This window comes from Mangifera indica, chromosome 5, assembly GCF_011075055.1.
Source record: "Mangifera indica cultivar Alphonso chromosome 5, CATAS_Mindica_2.1, whole genome shotgun sequence".
Taxonomy (NCBI): Eukaryota; Viridiplantae; Streptophyta; class Magnoliopsida; order Sapindales; family Anacardiaceae; genus Mangifera; species Mangifera indica.
The window spans coordinates 6,341,288-6,359,357 of NC_058141.1; the positions used below are offsets into that span (position 1 = coordinate 6,341,288).

The window sequence follows — 18,070 nt, forward strand, 5'->3', positions numbered from 1 at the left end:
GAGCGACAATCAGTAAGCATAAGGTTGTGAGGGCAGTTTTGTCATTTTACATTTATATCAATTTATGAGTTTTAGTTTCCTTCCGTCTATTTGGCTACTTATCTATGACATTATAGTTATGTTTTTTACTTGGACATCTTTTGTTTGCTTTCGAATGTTTTTATGATAAAATGTATTTTTGTAATTTCTATGAATTTTACAAATGGTGTTTTAATAAAAGGTTTTATGAGAATTTGTTTACATGTTTTTGAAAAAAATACATGCTCAAATAGTTTAATTCATGATATCTTTCTATAGAGCGCAATACTTCTAGAGGGGGTGTTACAATAAATACATTACACACCGTGTTAGGCTTCAGACATGTTTGTGTGTTTTAGTTAGAGATAGGTCCCCGTGTGTTGAAGATGAATGAGCATTTGAAATTAGAGGAATACACACACCTGTATGGTATGAGACACGTCTATGTGTGTTCATTTAGAAGCACATACCCGTGCATGAAATTTAGCATAACTATGTGTGTAGGTTTCGACAACACACCTATGTAAAGAGAAAAACACAACCGTGTGTTAGGAATTCGAGTGACACACATGCATGGGAATAGTCATGCACGTCCATCATTATGAAAAAGACTAATTTACCCTTAGGATTATGAATAAAGGGAATAATGTGAGCATTCTCTAACAAAGCAAAAAATGGTTAAAGAGGTTTTTAAAGATGTCTGATAGTGTGTATGATGGCACAAAATAACAATTTTAAAATTAACAATAAAAAATGGCAGGCATTATTGGAAATTTAAAAAGATTCAAAAAACTTTTGAAATTATTATTGGAGTTACAAACTGAAATAATTATGAGTTAAAATAAAATTAATATAGAAATTGTAAACAGATATTAATATTACAGAAGCTGAAAACATTTAAAATGTAATTAAATATGTAATAAATAAAAAAAAATGTTACAAATTTTGAGTTTCTAATAAGCTGATATGAAAATATATTGTGAATAAACCTGAACTGTCACATAAGCGTAAAGAAATTTTTCACAACTTTGATATATTAAAGGCCAAAGAACTATTTTCCACCCAAAGTATGTTGTTTTCTCAAGGCTCTCCATTAACTATGAAAATCCTATTTACCCACCTAAGAACTGTTAAAATTAACAGTTTCAAGGGTAAAATCGTTATTTTGTTTATAATATTAAAAATAAACTTAAATTTTATTTTATTTTTCTCCCCTAAACCCTAAAAACTAATAATTTCCCCCAACCCAAGTTTTCAAAAACAACATTTTGCCCATTAGGGTTTTCAATTTTTCAAATTCAATTTTTTGGCAACGTCTCTTCCTCTCTTACGTGGCCTCTTTCTGACAGTTTTCAGAAACAACATTTTTCCCCCTAGGGTTTTCAATTTTTCAAATTCAATTTTCAGCCAATGTCTTTGTCGATGACAATGCCGAGGAGAACCACTAGAAAGAGGCCACATCGGAGATGAAGAGACGTTGCTTGGAGGTTGTCGAAGTAGAAGAAACGTTATCGAAAAGTTAAATCTAAAAATTGAAAACCCTAAGAGGGAAAATATTGTTTTTGAAAACTTGAATTGAGAGAAAATTATTAGTTTTTAAGGTTTAAGGAAAGAAAATAATATAACTAATGGACTCAGTTAATTTTAACCACTCATAGATGGATAAATGAGATTTTTAAAGTTAACAAAGAGAAATTTAAAAAAATAGCATACTTTGAGTGGAAAAAATCCTTTGACCTATATTAAACTTTGATGGTTATTTTCAGACTGTTGTACTCTTTGAAAAGAGTAACTAAGAATTTTTTAATTATATCTTGAAATCCTGGTAATATTATATATACCCACATGGAAAGAATGACTATTTGACTTTTGATCAACTTGCCCTCCCGAGATATAAATATTTTCTTACATAACGCCCAAAAATATAAATAAATTTGGTCGGTTATTGAAAACATTTTTCAGATATAACGTAGAATATCAAATTAACAACCCCTTACCTTAATTCCCGGTCAAATTAGGCGAGTATCCTACCACGTCACTTTGATCTAGGGGTAGATTCAAACCGAATCTATTCAAATTCGAGCTTCACTCAAATGAGTCTAAAACGAACAAACCTTATACGAGTTCAGTCAAGCTCGAGCTACTTATCAAATTTTTTAATTAAAAATTTTGATACAAAACGATGTTGTTTTAATCAATATGTATTAAAACGACATTATTTTAATAACAAAATAATTAAAAACTCGAGCTCGAAATGAGTTAAACCGAATTCGAGTTTGTCTTCCACAAGCTCGACGAGCTCAAGCTCAAGCTCTACGATATATAAACCGAGCCAAACTCGAGCTCGAGTTCGAGCTTAATTTGACTTGAATCTAACCCTACTTCGATCCAAGGGTTGCTTTTGAGGTTTTCAACTGCATTTATAAAAAAAAAAAAAATTAAAATGTAAAATCGATAAAAATATTATTTTTGATTAGTGATATCATACCAATCAGGAACAATGTTTAAAGATTGTATTGGAAAACTGACATTAGTATACATTAAGCAGAGCAAATCAGGAACAATTGATAGATTTTGTTTACATGAAGCTTTTAACTCAAAATTCAGCTTAATCTGGTTAGAGATTTTGCAGCTGCAGCCAGCATATGACAGGAAGTGGGCGTTATTACTATATGGTGCTTCCATCTCACATCTGGGTGGCTAAACATTCCAGGTTTAAAAAAATGGATCTTTTCAATTATGGCCCCATATTTGTGTACAACGAGAAAAGTAACAGCCTCCTACCAGCTTCATACACATTTACAGTAGAAATTTTTTTTGTACTTACGCAAGGGTTATATCAACCTCCACAATTACCTATTAGCATCTTGGTTCCTGCTTCAGTTGGATCCCCACTGGCAAGCCAAGCATCATTGACTGAAAGGATCGCAAATGTAAAATAAGTTCCCACAAGCAATTTGTAACAGAGACTGAATAAAATAGCTCATAATAACTATCATTCATCTTAACAAAATGCAATTCATCCACCGTCTACAAGAAGAAAATGTAACTAGATTTATAAAATACAGAGTACGGTATTCCAGATGAAATAAGTTCTCAGGCAAGGTTTGGTTCATAATATAACCAATTGAGAAATTATTAGAGAAATTGTAGTAAGAATACAGGAAAATTCCTCAAGAAGCTCCAATAAGTGAATATGTTGCAGCTAAAGTGAAAATGAAAATATCAGTTTGACCAATAGTAAACAAATTCTTGCAGTTCAGAGAAAAACTATAATTGAGTTCACAAAGATTATGATTGAAGCCTAGTATGATCCAACAAGTCAATTGGAAATATAGCTCTAAATAGATTATAATAATAAAGAATATCAATTAGATGATTGTTGACTATATAGGTGGAGCGATAACAGCTCTACTAGGGTTTTTGCTCATTTAATCTGTTCCCCTCCCCTGTTACCATTATGGCAGCTACTATTTTGGATGAAATAACCGCTAACAACCCTAAGATGTTAAACTCTGAACCTGCTCAGCTGTTTACACAAAACAAACTAATTGTAATAATTCATTTCTGTCAAATTCGAACTCACTTGCACCTGATGTAACAGAACTGCATGGTATCTTGATCCTTTGGGACAAGGCATTGTAACATCCATTTCCATAGTGAGGAAGATATGAGGAAAGTCTTGAATGGTTAGGAGGGAAGGTTTATTACAACCTCAGCACAGTAACCTCTAATCCAACCTGACTATTGAGGTGATATCCTAAACATTCCAAAATTCCAAACATAGATGAATCTAAGATTAGAATTTCTAAGTCATCCAAAAAAAAAAAAAACAAATTGATCCTTATCCCATTAGGGGCTGTCCATGCAATCCTCACCATGAGAGTTTTTTATTGGAATAATCAGGAAATAGGCAATTACAACTCCAGGACTATAACAGTCTAAAGCCTCTCATGATGAGGAAATCAAAACTTGTCTTCTATATTGCTTTTGAGAGCAATCCAAGACCAGGCACCATTATTCACCATTGTTCGGATATTGTGGGCACTGACGAGTTTTTGCATAAACCAATTTTTTGTTTAATGATGATTATCCAGACATGAACTTTAATATTTGTGGGGCCCATTCATAAAAGTTATAACTTGAATTCTACCCCACCATTAGGCAACCTTTTAGAAACAGGTGCAGAGGTAACAAAATCCATAGAGGCAACTTAGGCCTTATATTTGGCATTACAAAAGCTTCTAGTACCATTGACGGGACTTAGTCTTACTCAGTTTGGTTTAATTGCTCTTTTTTGTTAGAGAATTTTCTCAAGTCTGCCAAATAAAAGGTACCACCAAGGGATTAATCAGTTGGTCAAGGATTTTCACCAAGGGCATAATGAAAATTTACAGTAAATTTTCATTTTACCCACTCCTGTGTTTCACAAATTGGCCTCCCCAAGTCAAGACAATAGACCGTGGTACACTGGATCCTTTTTCTCCACTATTTTACATTACTGCAAAAGCCCTAAAAGTTGAAGTTGTACCAACGTGCTTGTGGATGGCCAAATCAAACCCACCTACTCACCCCAGCATCATATTTCTATTTCCAATTTTGTATGCTGATAATATTCATTTATTTTGCAGAGAATCTTAGTTTCTTTAGTTACGTTTCTCTTAAAATTATTGTGGCAGGTGATCTATGAACACAGAAGTATCTTTTTTGTTAGCATGCATTCAAGGAATTTGGTCACATATTAGGCATTCTCATCGTGAAAGGGCCTCCTAGAAGACTTCATCTTCAAATGATACCAGGTAAGAAGCAAAGTAAAATAGCTCTCATGTCAGGTTGAAGCATAGTTGATTCAATCAGTACCTTTTCTATTTATCATTGGCCAATCAATAGTCTGAAATGTAAGGTATTTGAATTTTTTGTTGGCTTGAGATCAACTTTCTACACAACCCTTTGAGGAGGCATTGGTCTTTAAACTGCTCTCTTGAAATGGCAGCTTTGTTAACATGTATCCTTGGAGCCAGTCTCTTAAATGCAGGTTTAACAACCCCAAACCCCCCCCCCCCAACCCACAGGAAATATTCCTTATGACCAATAATGAAAAGATTTTTTATCTGCATTGGTGGTATCAGATAGGTAATCATTTGGTCTGTGAATGGCTGGAAACCAATCATTCAAATAATTTGAAGGCTATTCATTTTTTTTTCCAGAGTTCATTATATTATTAGACATCAGCTCTGTCATGTCCTAAGAAGCCTTTCAGCTTGCAAAGGATGCTAGGCATGGGGATAATCCTTCTATCATGGATAAAATCTAAATAAGATGGACAGAATCCCTAAAGCTTTTCACACTTTCTGTCAATTACAATGTTTTTTGTGGTCAAGCATATGAAGTTCTTTGGTCCAAAATCACTTGGAAAAGTAATGGCCTTCCAAAAGTGTTTTCTTGGCTTTCCACATTTTAAAAAATTAGATGTTTTGATGATCAGCATGGTTTGCAGGAGTCACCATAATTTCAATTTGTCTCTGAAATCACCTGCATACTTAAGAGACAATTGATCACAAATTTGTGAGCACTTCCTTTACTCAAAAAAATTGGAGTGAGTAGCCAATTAGCTTAAAAGCTCTTCGCCCTTATCTAGGTCCAAGGAATTTTAGGGGATCAGTCTTCTCTAAACACTTTCAACTTTGATTTATCATTTTTGCATAATCACTTGGCCTTTTATTATTTTTTGTAACGCCGACAAGTACATCTCAAGGGAAAAATGGTCTTTTTACATATACTTATGATCTTATATATTTGTGGCATAAGTTAAGAGTTAAAATAAATGGTTATATTGAAATTTGAAGTTGATGAACGGTTGTGTATAAAGGGTATACGCCCGTTCATTCAATATCATGTCAATAAAATGGATAATAGGCCAAGTAAGAAAATTTAAAAAGAGTGCACAACCATACATATCTAAGGTGCTTGCCTGTGCATTAAATTATGGGAAACTCTTATAAATAAGGCATCTTATTGCTAAATCAAGGATATTTTATCCTATATACAACACTTTCAACTCTAATTTATAATTTTTGCATAATCATTTGGCTTTTTATTATTTATTGTAACACTGGCAAACACATCTTACAGAAAAAATAGTCTTTTTTACATGTACTTATGATTTTATATATTTGTGGCATAAGTTAAGAGTTAGAATAAATGGTTATCTTGAAATTTTAAGCTGATGAACGGTTGTGTATAAAGGGTGTACATCCGTTCATCTAATGTCACGTCAGCAAAATGGATAATATGTCATGTAGGAAAATTTAAAAAGAGCGCATGACCATGCATGTCTATGGTGCATGTCTGTGCATTAAATTATGGAAAATTTTTATAAATAAGGCACCTTATCCTTGAATGAAGGATATTTTATCCCATATACGACTTAGTCCTTATCCTTAGAGAGAGAAAGTTTGAGTAACTTTATTCCGTGTTTGTCCGACGACATTTTGGACAGTTCAAGAGGAAGGAAGTAAACAATCAGCTTCAAATCATCTAGCATGAGATACAAGTACGAAGACATAAATCTATGGAATACATGATCATGATGTTATGCTTTGATCACTATTTCTCTGGAATATATTTGAGTTAAATCAGGGTTTATGTATCAATATATGGACAGGATTAAGGTGTAGTGTCTATGGTATATAAGTTTGTAAGAATTTGGCATTTAGATATGTTAGTATAACTGTGGCAAGGGTATAATATGAACTAGTAATGTGTGATGCAATTATGATTTGAAGACAACAAGGTTGATTGTTTTGGTGTCATGAAATAGGCCTCAAGATACATGTGTATTTCTTCTTATATTCGATGTATGGTCCTACTTTCATGTATTTAGGGCATTAGAAACATGCTACAACAAGTATGAAACATCAGAAACCAGTGAGATGAGAAAATAGACTAATAATAGGTTTTCCAGACGTTTATGCATAGTTGTACCAAGGATATGCACAATTGTGATATACCTAAATGATACAAAATGTATGCCATGCATGACCATACGTGTGCAACGTAAGTTTTTCCAATGATTGGCAGACAATCATGCAGAAGACACGAATGGTTGACACATAAACTAGGTCACGGTGGGCACTTATACAAAAGGAGTGTACAACCATTCACTAAATAAAATGACGAATTCACCTTTAAGAAACATGTACGTCCAAAAAGAAAAGTTGAATGTACATGGGAAAGGATGCACGCCCGTGCACCAGACCATGCATGCCTATACATCTAGTCACACCCAAGGATGCCTATAAGAGGCTAAACATTGCATAAGAGGAAAAGGAGCTATGCCCATGCACCCAAGGTATGCACACCCATATGTCATGTCATGACCAAGTTTGCTAGTAGGGGATAAGTCGTGCATTAAAAGAGAAGTCTCACAACTGTGCACATGACAATGCATTCCTATGCACTTAAGGAAATAAAAAAAAATGTTCATAAATGAGTTTAAATAGCTACGACTTAGTCCTAGAGGATAGTATGGAGACATAGGCTACGTAATTGTACCAAATATGCCTAGAGAGAGACTACCAATAAGGCATGGGGTGAAAGCTATCACAAGCCTAAGTCAAGTTAGTGGCTTAAGATGTATGCATATTAGTCCATGAAGTTAGTTCATAAGGGTCGTTACGAGGGGACTCTTGTGAGAGTTCTTTCCTACACTGCCCATAGTAGGGCCCAATAGTCCTTAGTAAGACATAGTATCTGCAATAGGGTACATTTAATTGCAGTGGAGCCCAATCAAGCTATAGCAATCCAATGGTGCAGGAAAAAAAGATTACGTAATTAGCTCACATGACCAAGGTGTCAAATCTTTATCTCAATCTACTCCAATTGGTATAGTAGTCAAGTAAAGTAAAGTGTTTTCACCCGAATATGTAAGAAGATGAAGGATCATCATAGTATAGAACTTGTAGAGAATCCTAGATAACCGAGTGGAACCAAAATGCATCTCAAGAGAGTATATGGGACCTTAGAGACTCTTAAATAAGAATTTAAGCCTATTAGAATGCATGTCATCTAAATTAGAGTCCTTGAAGTGCATTCTTGATGACCAAGTTTAGGTGGACAAGTCAAGGATAAAATGGGGATTTTGAAAAAGAGTAGTATTTTGGAAGGGGTGCCACATTTACTTCATCTAGAAATCAGAAAAGCTAAGTTTTGAAAATTATTGTACATAAAAATCATAATGTATAACCTCTATAATGTAAACCAACTTATAAATTTTGACTTTTGGAAGACAGTTTTAATTCAAAGTGTAATGTTGAAGGGTATTGTTTTAGTGAAGGAAAATGGTTCAAATTTCTAAATTTTGTAATCAAAGGTTAACTAAACTAGCGAGGTATTAAAATTTTTAAGTAGAAAATCTGAGTTTAAACCTTTGCTACACTTGTAAAATCCTAAAAAAATTACTTAAAAAAGACAATTTCTGAATTTAATTATACTTTATCATATAATGTGTATGAGTGTGTGCATGCATACGTATGTATACATCTCTCAAGTATCCCTTTCAAAATATGATCTAATCATAGTGAAAAAATGTTTCTTAATGTTATTATAATTAGTTCATATGTGAATGAAGGATAAAGAAATTTACACATGTAAACATAAAAAATCACTTTCACCACTCTCACGCATAATATACATAAATATAACAAATGAAAATACTAATTAAAATAAAATATTTCACACACGATAAATCATATAAAAACTAATTGGAAAAGAGTTAAAAAAAGATATATCTAAGAAGTAACTTATTCAAAGATGAACCAAAAAAACACAATAAAAACTATTGACAAAAAGTCATCAAGGACTTATAAGAAGTAATGATGAACAACCATTCAAAGAAGAATTAATTGGATCTAATGAAATTCTAATAACAAACTCTCTCTTCAGCTGAAGTTAGCCAAATTATATAATAAGAATTGACAAATGAAATGAAATTCTAATAGCAGAAAATTAAGGCCATTGCAGTAATCCCCTAACGATCTCCACAATGAACTAATTATGTGGTTTTCTTTGTGCTGATGTCAATGTGTGTGCACGGGTGGGGGAAGGGGCAGTGAAGCAGGGAACCCCAAGCAATATACAATAGGACTACATGGCATGAGAGCTCACCTGAATTGTATGAGGCAATATCCCATTAGCAAGATCCTCGTCAATGTGTACAGGCAAAGGGGGCATCTGGCTCATTAAGCCAGGCATGTTTTTCATGCTGCAGTGTCAGAAAAACATTTTCAAAAAAAAAAAGAAGTGCAAAACTTAATCACAAACCAAATCAGGACCATGTGGCTTCAATAACAAATTGAAAATTATATGTAAGTGTCAACATACTCATTTAGGATGGCAATAATATTGTTCCTTGTGTGACAGAAGAGTTCAAGGTTATCCTGCAACTGTTTGAAATATTATCAACAATTCACTAATGTTAATAAAGAACAAGAAATACAGAGAGCAGCAAGCACTTAATATTGCAAGAATCAATACATGATTCAAAACATTTATGTTGTGCAAACTGTTAAATTTCAAAGGATAGCCTACCAGTCCTGAGCACAACAGCCGAAATCATCAATTCCCCTTTAAAAAGTTACATCTGCTATAACTTTACACAAAGTTTAAGTCCTTGCAGTACTTTATTGACAGATGTATCAGCTTTGTCACACCATATTCGATTTAAAAGAACAAGGTAAACTTCAAAATAGTAGATTATGTTCTAGCAATGTTCATCATAGCATAGACATAATAATTTTTAGCTACTAATGGTGAATGAGCCGATAACAAAAAATTATAATTTTGAACTCCGACATTAATGATTTGAAGAAACCTATTTGCTGTTTATCTATAGAAGAATCAGTAAGAACTAGAGAATAAGCCATTCACCTTAAATGTAGAAAGGTTGGCTGTGATTTGACCAAATGCTTGGGAATTCTGTTCCAAGAGATGCCTAGTTGTGCCACTTATTCCCAGGACTAAAAAATAATCGAGTAAATAAATAAAAATCATACACATACAATCAACAATTAAAAAATAGATAACTACATAAGAAAAGTCAACAAATGCAGTTTTAAACATTAAAATAAAAAAGATTAACATAAAATGTGTTATTGAAAAGAATGCCACCAAAAAAAGGAAATGTAAATAATGAAACACAAACAAATCAATCTACTGCACACCTTTACCAACATACTAAGCAAACATGTTACTTTACATAACCTATGCATTGCTCAGAATGTGATTGCATAATATACACTTAAAAAAATTTAGGACACATCCCCCAAAAGGTCAATAGGATTTTTACTTTCTCAAACCAAAGCCTCAACAGGCAGTTCGAGCTTATTAAAAACGTCATTGTTTCTGAGACTAGTTCCATTCATACAAAACATAGATCATTCAGCACGCACACACACACTCTATATATATATATAACACCAACTGCATTTCCTTTAGCCAGAATATTATTGAACTGAAATGTAATCCACTATAGTTTCAGCTTTTTGAATAAATAAATTGTTCAATCCTACCCTGCAGTTAACCTAAATTTAGGCCATTTGGTTGTGCATTTCCAATGGATAAGGTAAATTCCTATATTAAAGAAATCAAGTGTACTCTGAAATCTACAAAAAGGAAAACCTCTTGTGGCTTGAGCTAGCTACCTAGTAATTCTGATTTTAAAAACCAACTTAAAAATTTGAGCATTATCTATGTGAAATATGAGTTTGAATAATTTTCATATATTTCATAATGAATAGGATACACCTATATATATATTGTTAAAATCAACTATAATTGAAAATACAATAAACTACCTTCCTATTTTATAGATTCTAATCCTAATATGGTTTGTACAACTCATATACAACTCACCACTCTCGCTCAAGCTAGAGCATATAGATCATATGTAATAAGCTTGCTATAAATAAAACCAATACAAAGACCCCTGAGAGATTTAGTGAAAATATCTGCCAGTTGATCGTTTGAGCTCACATGACTAGTAGTAATAAAACCAGATTGAACTTTTTTCCCAAATAAAATGACAATTAATCTCTATATGTTTACTCCTCTTGTGAAACACTGGGTTGAAGGCAATATGAAAAGGAGTTTGAGTATCACAGAGTAAAAAGTAACTTCATTTGTGATACTTCTACAAATTTCAACTCTTAGATCAGTTACTTTAACCAAATAAATTCGCATGTTGCTAAGGCATTGCACAATACTCTGCCTTTGTACTTGATCTATCAATGACATCTTGCTTCTTACTTTTCAAGGATACCAAGTTTCCTTCAACAAAAACACAAAAACCAAAAGTGGAATGTCTATCAGTAGAGCGTCTGCCCAATCAACATCAAAGTATCAGACAATCTGTGTATGACCCTGATTTTCATATAAAAACCCTTTGCCTAGTGCACCTTTGATATATCTCAAAATTCAAATCACTACATCCCAATGACTATTACACAGAAATTGTAGAAACTAACTAACAACACTGATAAAGAAGAAGATATCAAGTCTTGTGATAGTGAGATAATTAAGCTTATCAACCAGTCTTCGGTATCTTCCAAGATCTGCAAGAGGCTCCCTCTATCTAGGTCAAAGCTTGGAATTAGGATCCATAGGAGAGTCCACTGGTTTGTAATCTAACATCCCTGTTTCTTTCAGAATATCCAACATGCACTTTCTCTGTTAGATGATAATACCAAAATTGGATTAAGCAACCTCTATACCAAGAAAATGCCACAGTAATCTCAAAGTTTTTATCTGAAAATGGCTAAATAAATATTTCTTCAAATGTGCTATACCATCTTGATCACTCTCTGTAATGACAATATCATCGACATAAACAACCAAATATATGCATTTTTTTTTGGTGATATATGTCTATAGATAACAGAATGATCAGATGCACACCGAACCATACCAAAATTCTTCGATTGCAATATTGAAGCATCCCAACCAGGCATAAAAGGACTACTTCAATCCATAAAGAGAGCAATGAAGTTTACATACCAAGCTAGACTCTCCTTAAGCAACAAAGTCAGATGATTATTCCATATAGAAATCTCTCTGAAGCTCATAGTGAAGAAATGCATTTTTAATACCCAATTGGAATAAATGCCAACGTCGAATGGCAACCATAGATAAGAGTTGATGGACAGAAGACATCTTAGTCACAAGGGAAAATATGTCGAAATAGTCCACCCCATACGTTTGTATGTACTCGTTTGCCACCAACCGTGTCTTCAATCGATCAACCTGACCATCTAAACCAACCTTGACAATATAAATCCAGCAACAACTAACAGTTGATTGACCTGGAGGTAGAGGAACTAAGTCCCAAGTATCATTATTATGCAAGGCAATCATTTCTTCAACCATTGCCTGACGTCACCCAAGATTTGACAATGCCTCTTGAACATTGGAATGAATGAAAACAAAGTGTGGACACAAGCATAATATGATTGAGATAAGTGATGATAACTAAGAAAATTATAAATGGGATGAAGGTCGCGAATTAACCACATACCTTTACAAATGACAATGGGAAACAGATCATCAGGAGGCAAGACCACAATAGGTGAGGAATCTAAAGCAAGAAGTGCATCACTAGGAACCTTAGTAACACTAACAGGAACAATGTCAGTACCTATAAGAGAACCATTAGCATCATTTGCAGGAATAGGAGATTGTGGGATAGGTACAAACTCAGAAAAGAAGTAATGTAGGGGATAGGAAGGACCTCAGTTATAAAGTCTTTTCCTAGTAGAGATGAAGGGAAGAAAGGAGAAGATTCAAAAAAAGTAACATCAGCAAATATAAAATATCAATGTGTTGTTAGAGAACAACACTTATGCCCTTTTTGAAGCTATGAGTATCCCAAGAAAATACACTTGAGAGACTTAGCAGACAGTTTATCCTAATTAGGAGAACAAATATGAACAAAACAAGTGCAATCAAAGACACGTAGAGGAAAAGAGTATAATGGTTGGGTAGGGAACAAAATAGAATAAGGTACCTTGTTTTGTAGGACTGAAGAAGCCATCCGATTAATCAAGAAACAAGTAGTCAGTACAGAGTCTACCTAAAACCGAAGAGAGACCTAATTATGTAAAAGCAGAGTGCGAACAGTTTTAATGAGATGTCTATTCTTTCACTCAACAACCCCACTTTGTTGTGAAGTGTAAATACAAGAGGATTGATGAAAGATTCCCTGGGGAGAAAAATTTAGTAAAGGAAGTAGAAAAACATTCATGAGCATTATCACTTTACAACACATGAATAACAATATTAAATTGAGTCTTAATTTCAGTACAAAATGATTAAAATATAGAAGATAACTCTGAACGAGAATTCAGTAAAAATAACAAAGTGCAATGAAAATAATTGTCAATAAATGTGACAAAATACAGAAAACCCAAAATAGAAGAGACACAACAAGAACTCCACACATATGAATTTATTAACTCAAAAGGAGATGTAGTCCGTTTATTGACACGCTTTGGAAATGAACTACGACAATGTTTTCCAAACTGACAAGACTCACAACTTAAAGACTCTAAATTCGATAGAGGCAGCCCATGAGATATAGTTAGCACTCCTTATCAACTTATCAGTTGTGATTGCAAGAAGAGAGAGAAAAAAAAGACCTGATTTAGAGCTTGATGTGTCAAATGACATGATTGAGCCACGAGAATAAACAATCTCGAGAAAATCTAAGTTGACAAGTGGTGAGGTGCGAACACACCCCGAAGAGAACGGAAAAATCTAATAGAAGTGGTTTACTGGCGATGGCGAAGACGGCTGACGACTAACAGGTATGTGACTGACTGGAAAAGGTTCACCAACGCTATCTGAAGATGATGGTGTCAACGTTCTAGTCCCACGCACGTTGGAGAAGCAAATCGAAGAAGACAATCGAAGGAGGAAACGACTGACTTGTGCAACGAATTCCGGTGATCGATGACGATGAGGTTACCACAGAACGACTCACCGACATTGTTTGAGTCCACTAGGAGAGGTGGTGTCTTCTCACATTTGTCGAAGAAGGAGATCAACGATAAAAGCTACCGAGAGAACTAACGGCAATTGCGACAACAAATGTTGATGCTTCTTCCAAGGGTTTGACAGTGAGGCAGTTTTGGTCACAATAGTGTAGACATGACCACTGGAAAATGACAAAAACATAGTGGTCAGAGAAGGCAGCCAAAATAAGACTTAGAATCGTCGGAAAGCGAGTTAAGATCATCAAAAAAAATTTTAGAAGCCTAATATTGGCTCTAATACCATGTGAAATATGAGTTTGAATAATTTATGTATATTTCATAATGCATATGATACACATATATATTGTTATAATCAACTATAATTGGAAATACAATAAACCACCTTTCTATTTTATGGATTTTAATCCTAATATAACTTTGATTCTAATCCTAATATGGTATATGCAACTCATATACAACTCAACACTCTACATTCAACCTACTCAGGTTGCATCACAAACACCATCATATCATATGCACAGATCATTGTCCTCAGTAACTAAAGATGGTGCACAAAAGATTAAACTGAAACTTGAGTTTCTATCAAGAGGATTTAAGCATAGAATTGTAGAAGAATTCTCAAATTTGGATTCCGCTAATTCAACAAATATCTATATGTGAAATGTGACTGTATATAATAAAATAAAGGAAGAGATGGTAGCTAGCATCAAAAGTCTTAAAGGCTCTTTGCTCCAGCCATATAAATAAAAAGACCTTGAAGACCTTGTTTTCACTCATTTACCCCTCACTCTGATGGTCTTGTCAGCTTCCTTTGCAATTACCTCATTCAATTTATTTTTTCTTAAAATTAGAAAAAAGTTTCTCCCCAATGTGGTTGAGTATTATTTATTTAGGTCATCAAAGATAAGAACAAATGAATTTTGAGTAGAGGAAAAAAACAACAGTTGGTTAACATTTGGGATGCAATAGGCAAAAAGAAAAAAAATGAAAAGTAAAAAACTGGTTAATATGAGAAAATCCAATCCAGAAAGAATGCTGGTAGCAAACAAAATCCCACTGAATTACTCTTTTCCATTCATCTCTTTAAACATAGCATTTTTCTTTTTAACCTGAAAAGGCCCTCCACCTTTCCTACATGTTCATTGAGATCAAAACCACGGGAACTTCCAAACCCTACCACCCTGGCAACCAAGAAACTTATGGCATATGATAAACAAAGTAGTTTGCTCCAAGGTGATAAGAACCCTTGACCTCTAAGTTCAGACCACATGCTTTTATCATAAAAAAATGTTTTCTTTTTTTTTTGTTACAAAAAAGAAATATTTTTATCACTTAATCCAACCATTGGAGTTTAATAATAATATCGATACAATTGTAGCGCCACTAAAAACTATGTAGAATTAAATACTTTTCAAACAAGTATAACATGTTACATCAGATACATAAATGTGAAGTAAGTCGTGAATAACTTCTTGCAAATAAATAAAGTGAAATTTAGTGTGCTGTTATTTAAGCATCTACCATGGTCCCTCTTATACCCAATGATATGTTTAACTTACAAGAAATAAAAACAGATGAATTTAAAAAGAAACAACTGATTAATGCCTGAGACGTAAGAGCTTAAATAGACGAATTCAGAAAAGAAAAAACTTTAAAAGGATTAATTTATTTTGAGATAACCACTCTCAACATTCAGATGTTCTCAATAGATAAAAATCACACATAGCTTCCCTCTCCATTCATATCTGTAAATAACAATTCCTATTACAATTGTGATATTAAAAAGTGAAATAAAACACAAAAAACTACATAAAATTAAGTAAATTGATAATAATTTATGGTAATTAATCAGCTTGATTTCTGTGTTCTACTAATTAAGCACGTAAAAGTTACTGTCATTTTTACACTGGGGCCTAATAATTATGTTACTGAATTGGCACTAAAGTAGAATTTCAAACTTTGTTTTTGAAGAGATTTGATAGAAAATTTTTATTTCAATATGCATCTAGAAACCTGTAGCTCATAATAATTACACTGCAGATCTTCAATCGAATGAGATGATAGAGAACTCAAAAGTGTAGCAAGCCATTGCTAGGCTTGGGCAGGAGGCGATCTTAGAATATATTAACAAATCAATGTTAAATTTTGAATGATAAAAAAGACTGCAAATTCCTTGAATTCCAAAGTTATAAACACCCAACGATAAGGCTGGATTAGAGCCGAGCCAAGCTCGGCTCGCAGCTAGCTCGGGCTCGGCTCGATTTATTTATGGGCAGCGAGTTCGGCTCGGCTCGGCTCGTTTTTCATATCAAAACGACATCGTTTTGTATATATATGGATCAAAACGACGTCGTTTTGTATAAAAAATTTAAAAAAAAATCTACCGAGCCAACCCGAGCCAGCTCGAGCTTGGCTTGTTTCGGGCTCGAACCGAGCCGAGCAGAGCTCGAGCTCGAGCTGGCTCGGCTCGAGTCCAACCCTACCCAAAGAGAAGCCCAAAATTTCAGTTTTTTTTCCCTACAAAAATGAAATCTCTCAACCAACACCTTCAAAAGTTCACATGTTCATTTCCATACATAATTCCCAAAAATATTCAGTACCCCTACATGTTGCTTGAGTTCTGCACTGAGGGCTGGCTACTCCTAAAGCCTACAAACTTTGTAGCTAGAAAACTAGTGGGATAATTTTTCCATATAGATTGCCCTAAGGGAATTTGAATCCTCTACCTCTTAGCTGGAATCAAAGGACTTTTAACACTTAGCCCAACACCTAGGGTTCCAATAAAATTGTCTACTATCAGCCTATGCCTGATAAAACAGCAAGTGTGAATATAATTTGAGTTATGAAGTGTAAATTAAATAAATTTGGTTACCATCAATAAAAATCGATTAATTAGAATTTTAAGCTGATCCATCATATGATCTGTAACCAAATTTTAAAACTGCAACTACTGAAACTTGTTCAGGTCCAATGTTGAATATTTCAACAGAGTTCAAGTCAATGTAATAGATTCAAAATGCATCCTTAGAGTTTACTGATCCGAACAAAGATCAATACACTCATAATAATAGTTTTAGATTTATAGATATTTTTTTTCAACAAAGTGAAAAGATGAGGGTCAATGTTTTACACAGGAAGTTTTGCCTAGCTACTCTATTCCCCTAGATACAAATGTTGTGGAGTGGAGCCCTGTGCCTTTTAAGTTTGAAATCTCGACTGCCACCTCATCAGTTAAAAATAGTGCTGAAGAATGGCGGAACCATGAGCAGAACATAGGTTTTGAAGTGTACTAGTTTGAGGAGGCTGACAACATTTAAAAAACTTGAAGTGGTGAAACAAAGCCAACCATTAGGTTGGACAAAAAAATCAAAGAAATTGATAAGCATGAAAAATGCATTGTGCACAGAGAGAAGCAAAAGCCAGTAGCAGATAGAAGGAATCGATCTTTAGAGAAGAAAATATGTAGATAGAAAGCAAAGGCCAATTGGGCATAATAAAGGTAAAAACAATATAAGGATTTTCCATAAAATTGACAATGGGACAAAAATTTAGAATTTGATTCATAAACCAGAGATCATTTAAGGAATTATTATTTAGGCAGATCAAGAGGTAAAGGTAATCATCAATACTTCAGGACAAATTGTTAAACAAACTGAACATGGGCCTTCATGTGCAGCTAGAAGGCTAATTAGATAAGATGTTTATAGAGCAAATCTGAAAAAGTTACAGAAGTCAACTTTCAAAGTTTTCCAGATAAGGCTCCAGGATTGGATAGGTTCTATATAACTGTCTATCAGTTGTGGGGATCCCTAAAAGATGATGTGATGAAACTATTGGATAAATGGAATGATAAATGTGATAATTAAAAACACTACCATGACCTTGATCTGCCTCGTCGCAATGAAAAAAGAATATGTTAACATAGCTGATTGGAAGATGTTCAAATGACCCCATCCCTACTGCCAAATCAGATTTTATTTAGAAAACACAGATATTTTAAGCTATTT

At 33.8% G+C, this 18,070-nt stretch overlaps 1 protein-coding gene across 5 annotated transcripts in view; it reads right to left on the minus strand.

Annotated features, from left to right (window-relative positions):
* Positions 1-2,284: 2,284 nt before the first annotated feature.
* The window catches only part of LOC123216533, a 33,386-nt gene continuing 17,600 nt past the window's right edge, over positions 2,285-18,070 (minus strand). For 3 of the 5 annotated variants that reach the window (XM_044636971.1, XM_044636973.1, XM_044636974.1), the window contains 4 exons: positions 9,946-10,034; positions 9,400-9,461; positions 9,184-9,280; positions 2,513-2,934 (listed from right to left, as the gene is read on the minus strand). In XM_044636971.1, coding sequence (XP_044492906.1) covers positions 2,878-2,934; positions 9,184-9,280; positions 9,400-9,461; positions 9,946-10,034 — 305 coding nt within the window. In that variant the 3' untranslated portion in view covers positions 2,513-2,877. Of the gene's footprint in view, positions 2,433-2,512; positions 2,935-9,183; positions 9,281-9,399; positions 9,462-9,945; positions 10,035-18,070 lie in introns of those variants that run through there. The other 2 variants (XM_044636970.1, XM_044636972.1) reach the window with 2 other exon arrangements.